At 34.1% G+C, this 7,659-nt stretch overlaps 1 protein-coding gene across 2 annotated transcripts; it reads right to left on the bottom strand.

Moving 5' to 3' along the window:
• Positions 1-4,090: 4,090 nt before the first annotated feature.
• LOC140866627 (uncharacterized) lies at positions 4,091-7,252 on the bottom strand. Of its 2 annotated transcripts, XM_073271657.1 has the most exons (5): positions 7,125-7,252; positions 5,957-6,204; positions 5,149-5,410; positions 4,594-4,682; positions 4,091-4,235 (listed from the first exon to the last, which is right to left on the bottom strand). In XM_073271657.1, the coding sequence occupies exons 1-5, from the start codon at positions 7,242-7,244 to the stop codon at positions 4,226-4,228; spliced, it is 729 nt and encodes a 242-aa protein (XP_073127758.1). In that variant the 5' UTR covers positions 7,245-7,252; the 3' UTR covers positions 4,091-4,225. The 2 variants fall into 2 exon arrangements, with proteins under 2 accessions (XP_073127758.1, XP_073127757.1); XM_073271656.1 differs by lacking the exon at positions 4,091-4,235 and having other exon boundaries at positions 4,296-4,682.
• Between the last annotated feature and the right edge of the window lie 407 nt (positions 7,253-7,659).

Below are 7,659 nucleotides of genomic sequence, written 5' to 3'. Positions count from 1 at the left end.
CATTACTTTCGTACCTTAAATACTTGGCAAGCTATACCAGCTCTATGTCCAAGCCTATAATCCTCACTACAATGCAAAATACTCATGCATCATAATCTTATTCTGAAAGCCTTAACTTAAGTTATAACATACTCCCTATTTATATATAGGATATCGAGTATACCTCTATCCGTCGTCAGCCCTTTGTTGTCGAATGTCCCAGAACTTGGGCACAACACCGCTACGACTTCTGGACGCCTCACCGAGGCCTATCCCTCGACTACTATTTCTAGAAAGTCCCTAAACAACTCAAGAGACGAGAGAAATACTATGTGAATTGGCAAGAATTCTGAGTTTCGGACCCTATATTTATAAGCCACAATCGGAACCTCCGAACACCAAATCGGAAACTCCGATCTGCGCATGCATGCCACGTTTCAGACGGCTAAGATCGGAAGCTCCGATCTGCACTTTGGAAGCTCCGATCTCCATGCATGCAGCTACGTGTTCAACCCTCAAAGACACCTGGTTCTAGAAGAGTTTGGAAGCTCCGAACAGATCACTCCTTCCAAACTGTTTTTGGGTGCTTCGAACTGGTTTGGGGACCCTGGGACCCTTCTTATCATTTTTGGACGTTCCGGATCTGATTTCCCACTTATTTTTGCCAAATAATGATTCATTAAACATGGTTTGACACTTTTAAAATTATATGTCATTTTTTAACATGTTTAAATTCACTTAATCTTGTAAAATGAAACTGGGCTACTACAAAAACACTAGCGTTGAGCGGTCCTAGAATAACAGGCCATCTCGAAAGAATAACAGACTTAACATGGTATGCTAATGTTGCATACAAAATCATGAACAATAATATCAAACATCACATGACAAGTAATAATACAACTATAAACATGCATACTTGGTTGGCTATCTCAGTCCGAATTTATGTACCTCAACTCATTGGTCTAGAAGTATAACTGTCTACAGTCCAAGCTTATAAGTCAAGTGAATGTCATATCATTATATCTTACCTAAAAGTCTTAACTAGACTAATAGTTACTCCCAAAAGCTATTAAAATATAGAATTATACATGTGTCTGTCGTCAGTCCTTTGATGTCGAAGACCCTAACCCAAGCACAGCTCCGCTACAAGCATCGTAGCACCTCGCTGTCGCCCAACCCTCGAGAATATGGGTGGAAACACTCAAAATATACACTGAACCAACCAAAAATACCTTAAACACATACTAAAAAGGTGATAAATCCGCGGCCTATTTATAAGCGGAGTTCGGAATCACCGAACTCTAATTCGGACACTCTGAACTCGCATGCTTGTCACACCTCTGTATGTCCCTGATCGGAAGCTCCGATCTTCTCTTCGAATGTTCCGATCCTCTTCGGAAGCTCTGAACTCCCACTTCGGAATTTTCGATATGCATGAAACCCCATGTGTCCATACAACTTCCAATATGCATGAAACCCCATGTGTCCATACATTCTTGATTCATCAATAATGTGCATGGCCTAACTTGGTTCGAACTTCTCATCTTAAGTTAGGACCTTTACAAACTCAACGCTTGCCATCTAACTGGTTTGGACCATCCGAACTCCCTTGATCTGAGTTCGGTTCTTCCGAACAACTCGGACCCCTAGTGTCCTCCGGACCATTTTCGGACGTCCTGAAACAAATTTTCTACTTATTTTTCTTAAATAAGGACTCGTTAATCAGATTTTAACACTATAAACATGCTTTGTCATTTTAATTACTTAGAAAAGAAAATCGGGTTAATACATGTATATACCATTTTATACCGAATAAAATTTTATATGCTTTTTAATTCATAACTTATTATTTAAATATTATATAATTTTCATTTAATTATATTGTTTTAGTTTTTTGGTACGTACTGAAATTTTCAAATTTCATATCATTATCATACGGTATCATATCAAATTATTCGGTATACCAAAAATATTGATAAATTCGATATTTTTCTATATGATAAACTTTGTAAACCAAACATTTCCGTATTTTTCTCACCCCTAGTAATTTGTGTCTATTCATCAAAGTGTTATTTATATTTTAAAAATGTTAATGCAACTTTGTTGTATTTACATTTTTCCTATACAAAAGTACTTTTATTGTAATTTTTATTTTGATTTATCTTATAAAAAAACTCAAATTCCCTATCTTCCATATGAACATCTAAAATTTTAAACATTTAAAAATTTATCATAATATTTAAACATATATAACTAAGATAATGATATAAGAATATCGAACTTTTCGGTATTAATTCTTCGGTACTAAATATCGAATTGACTTCCTTCCCATCGGTCTAATAGTTTTGCTCACTTCTTTCATGTCTTCTCCTTTTTCGATGGATTTTGTATCAAATGGTGTGGAGAAAGGAGATGGAGAGGATTCATCATCAATATTCTTCAGCTTCTTCATAGCATTTTTCGAGCCTCCTATGAATTTATCAAACGATAATATCTTTTATTTTGGTTGATCCTTCAACACTAACCAACATTTCTCATTAGATGATCTTGCTCGTACATTGTCTGAGCTTGAGCATGCTAAACAATAAATAAATAAAATAAAACAAGTTCGGAATCTGGTGAATTTTAATTTTAATTTTTTTTTATGTCTTCATACTCTCTTACCAAATTAAGATCATTTTTGGTTCAGTGCTTCAACTTCGCTCATTTTGTTGGAATGCGAACACTCGTCTTGAAACATCATTCTAATGCTATCGTATGTTGTCCAGTGAGCGTACTTTCCATCCATTTGACAACTTATGCTTATATTCATTCCAAACCAATTACCAAAAACTAGTGTTTCTTTTATCATTGAGAAGTGCTGGATTGGTGGAAGCATTGAACCATGCCAGATTGGTAGAGACGTTCATTTTCGACATTCGTCCAAGGTTTTCTTTTGATGTCATCACCCTCATCGCCAACAACGATCTTCTTCACTTTCCTTCTACATTTAGTAGACGTGGTTTCAAAAGTAGTAGGCGAGACTTCAATGGAATTTTAGGAGAATTGGGTTTGGTTGAACATAAAACTCAATATTTGCTCGTTGGTGAATTGAGAAATATTTAGTGAATGAGTGTTGATATCAATATTTTTCCATGAATCTATTTTTCGAAATTGGATTGAAAATGAAAGGAAGTTGAAGAATATTTGGTATTTGGAATTCAAGTGGAAGAAAATGTGAATTTGTTGAGGTGCATTCAAACCAATTTATAGAAGAATGCTTGAAAATATGGGTGTTTGTACTTTTCAGAATTTTTTACAAAATAATCAAAATAAATTTCAATTTTTAATAAAAAATTTTTAAAAAAAATTCTGTATGATTGATCTAACCATTGATATACAACAACCACATCATCTTAGCCCTTATATATTCTTTATCCCATTTATTTTTTAAAAAATAAAAAAGGTCATCAAACTTTGATTAAAAATTTCTTTTTTTAAAAAAAAATCGTGTTGGGTTTCATCGCGTAGAAGGTCTCCGCACGATGCCCGCCACATCCTCGCATAAAACATCCGCATAGAAGGTTTCAAAAGTAACGTTTTCATGCCATATTTTTATATTACATTTTTTTACGAAAAATATGATATATCTTGAAATGATGTAACATAATTTCTATAACATAAGGATATTATTTCATATATTCATTTTATGTAAATAAAAATTAAATACTAAAATTAATTCATGTGTATTTTGTTTTTTGTCCGAAGAATAATACCATACAAATATATTAACAATAAATTTATAAATTATATTTTCTTTTAAAACACCTTTCAAATTAGGCAGGTCTCTTGATATCAAATATAATTTAATATTTTAAATTTATAACAATAAAAAAAAATAAGAATTTATGGAATAAAATATAAAGACATAAGAATTAAATTTTTAGATAACTGGAAATAGATCATAAATTCAGAAATAAAAATTCATTTATTAATGAATAATATTTTTCATTTTTTGTGTATATTATTTTATATTTAAAGATATAGATAAATTTAACCATAATTTTTAGTGTATTTAACATTTACGAAATGAGACTATTAATGAATTTACAAAAAATCAAATGAACCAATAAAAGGGTATCACTATCAATTTATAATACACAAATTAATTATGGACTCGACATCAGTTTTCGATAATGATTATTACAGGTGGGTTGCACTGGAGGCAGATTTTTTTGGTCATTCAATGGGAAGGCCGGTGAATCTATGGATGGCTGAGAACAACAAGAAATGACAGTTAGAACTGTAGAAAACAAGGGAGATGGCAGAGGCACCCTTTTTTTTAAAGAAAAATAAAAAAAAATAATTTAGGCATTTCATCTAAATTATTCATGTACAAGTTAAATTCTGAAAACTTGGTAACTTGTGTTTGAAGTTTGAACAATGATTGGCAGGTAATTATGTTTCAAAGGGAATTTCGAAACCGATGCATTTCAGAACAGTTTATGAGCAATAGAGATACATCATCAGCAGAATGAAGCATTGATGCACAAAGAACACAGAGTTGATGATTATCATGAATTGATGCTCAAGAATCCTCAAGTAAATACTACATCAGACCGTAAGACATACTTTACACCTTTACTGACACTCCGAGCTTCGTGCAGCATGCACTTGCTGCCATGAACGTGAAGTAGAGCCATTCCTTCTGCGGGAGGCACCTGCATTGTTTTATTTATTAGGCCAAGGGATTCAAGAAGAAACAGAGCAAGATATTACAGGTGAATACACCAAATTCTACTTCCTAAGCTCATGCTGTCGACTCAAAGTCACATCAATCGCCATGTAAGAGTCAGTGAATCTAGAATAGGATGCACTATATAAAATTGACACTTTTAAAGTTTCATAATATTCCCCCAAATCTAAGGTCATATTCTAAACATGAAAATGAATCGGTCCTTAGCTTGTAAAATTGCTTGCTGGTAATATTCTAAATATGAAAATTAATCAGTCCTTGGCCCGTAAAATTGTTTGTTTTTCTTTCTTCCCTCTCTTCACATGTGACACATCAGACATGGCTGAATCCATAACCTTGGCATGGGGAAACAAAATATGCCACTTTGAGCTACCAGGACGGCCATGGACACATTGTTGCATGATATATCAAAATATTGAAAAAGAAAGTACCTCAGCGACCAAAGCATTTCTTGGACCATAGAAAACAGTTTCTCCTCCAACCAATACATCAGAAGAATCTTGAAGTAGTTCATTGTTCTTCGCCCTGGCTTTTAATTTACTAGGAGCACCATTTTCATCATTCTTTGACTTGGCTTTAGTTCCACCAGGAGCACCACTTAGATAGATTAACAAAGTATAGTACGTACGCCTCCCTTCTCCGAGATAAACGCTTTCATCAATATGTTGTCCAAATCGTTGACCAACAGTGTACCTATTACATTTCCTATTGGTTAGTAACAACTAACGAGCAAAATGGTACATGTTAGTGGAGAATGATATTTGGATCTTTCCATGAAGGAACTAAATTCATGATTAAACGTTTCATATATCATCATGCATGATTAAGTTCTTGGGAAAATCACATCAAAGCATAGGCCATCAGATACACAAGTTGCCAAGATCCATTTATCATAATTGAATCAAAATAGCTTTATGGATGGGAGGTTCGAGGGTTCAATCCTGCTGAAATATCCCCTCCTCAAGAGTTAATATCCATTTTCATCCTTTTTGTCAACCACTTTTTCCAAAATGGTCTTTCTTCTATTTGGTCAGCAAAATTTGTCCCTAAACTTTCTTAAATGCACCCATTTTCATCCTTCATCTCAAAATTATGATAACATGGAATGTGAGTTTGGTTCAGCACCGTAATATAAGGTAGAGTATTCAATCATTCTGGTCTGTCGTGGGTGCAGATTATCATTAAGTCATACTTATATCATTAATGGAAATTAGTTAGTAGACATAAAAAGATACAAACCTGTAAAGTCTGATGTTAGGATTCAACCCAACTGCAACTTTTCCCTGAATCCTAAAGTCTGACAAAAATTGCTGAAGTCCAGACTGCCATATTGCTTCAGCAAGAATGGGATCACTGAAAGATATACGATCATTGTCTCTGTAAGCTTCACCTTTGGCTGGACCAAGACTGCCTTGGTGAGCAAAACCAATTGATTCAGCAACCTTTATAATCGCTTTTGATTCAGCAGATGTAAAATAGTTTTGAATCTGAATAACATAAACCAAAACTGGGTAAGGAATGTTACAATATCGTCTGACAGGTTGAAGAACGATGGTAGGATATCATAAAACATGCTATTCAAAATAAACTCAAGTTAAAAAATGCCATGTGAAAATTAAACATAACCTGTACCACATTTGTTACACAAACGAATGACAAATCAATACTAAAAAGTAGAAGGAATCCAGAACATTAGTCATGGATATGATACCCAAAGTGCGGAATGATCCCATTGTGCATGAAGTTCTTATGATAAAAATAAAGCTCCATTCAATCTACCCCGACTAAAATTAAGACCCAAAAATCATGTCATTTCAATTTGCATGCATAGCAATTGGAGACTTGTTGCCAGGATTATTTATAAAATGTAAGCAAAAGAATATCATATGTAATTTTCGAAAAAATCTTGCTTCAGCGGTTCAGCCTAAATGACTAGCACCAATAGATAAAAATACCGGTTCGTCCCTCGGACAGGGGAATAATTATGAGAAATCACAACATTGCACTAATTTCCAGCTCCATCTGGAAATCACTTCTACATTGAGAATCTTTTACTCGAGGATATTTACCTAAATTCAACTCCCTCTGTCGTACGTTACACATCACAAAACAGCTCAATTTTACATGCTGGATGCTGCAGCAGCAAAACATCGATCCCATGTACGATCCAACACTAGGACTGAGAAAATAACTAAAGATCTTAACAGAGCTTGAAAATCATGGACACCCTTCAAATCCCTAGATTTAACAAAGCGTGACAGAAGAATCATAAAATTAAACAACACAGATTCAAACAAATTCCAAAAAAGCAACAATAATCTTGGTCAATCAAGAAAGTATAATTCTTTCCGCAGAAAATTGAAAAAATGAATGTTAATCGCTGGAATTTGTATCGATGGTACCGTACAGTAATCAGATCGTCATCTTTGAGGCGAGTTATTTGAAGATCAGACTTAGGTTTGATGGTTGGCCACTCAATCTTCGTTTTCTTGTTGGAATCATGCGCAGGTTTTCTTCTGTCCCCCATTTTTCTCTTCATTTTTCTGAAATTCGGAAATATTTGGAGCGGTAGATGAACCTTTATGGGCCTTTACTGGACTCTTTTGTTAGATTTTTAATAGGCCTTTCAAGGTTTTAGTGTGCTATATCAAAAGTAAAGATCCAGCCCAATTTATTTGGATTATTCCATTTGTTTATATATGTTTGACTCTCCCAAAATATGGGCCTGGTCAGCACCATTTATATCCAATCCAAGCCTATTAGAACCATATTCCTTGGGCTCCGGACCCTATGTCCGGTTTAAGACATGAGAGTAACTCATATTCAACCTTTTTTTAAATCCTACACCGGCCATACCAAAAATAAATCCCATTAAATTTGGACGTAAATCTACAATATCATCGTGAACAAGGAATACGCGTGTAAATCTATAATGATAATAA

The sequence above is a fragment of the Henckelia pumila genome, chromosome 4 (assembly GCF_033568475.1).
Source record: "Henckelia pumila isolate YLH828 chromosome 4, ASM3356847v2, whole genome shotgun sequence".
Taxonomy (NCBI): Eukaryota; Viridiplantae; Streptophyta; class Magnoliopsida; order Lamiales; family Gesneriaceae; genus Henckelia; species Henckelia pumila.
This window is presented reverse-complemented; position numbering and strand designations above follow the sequence as displayed.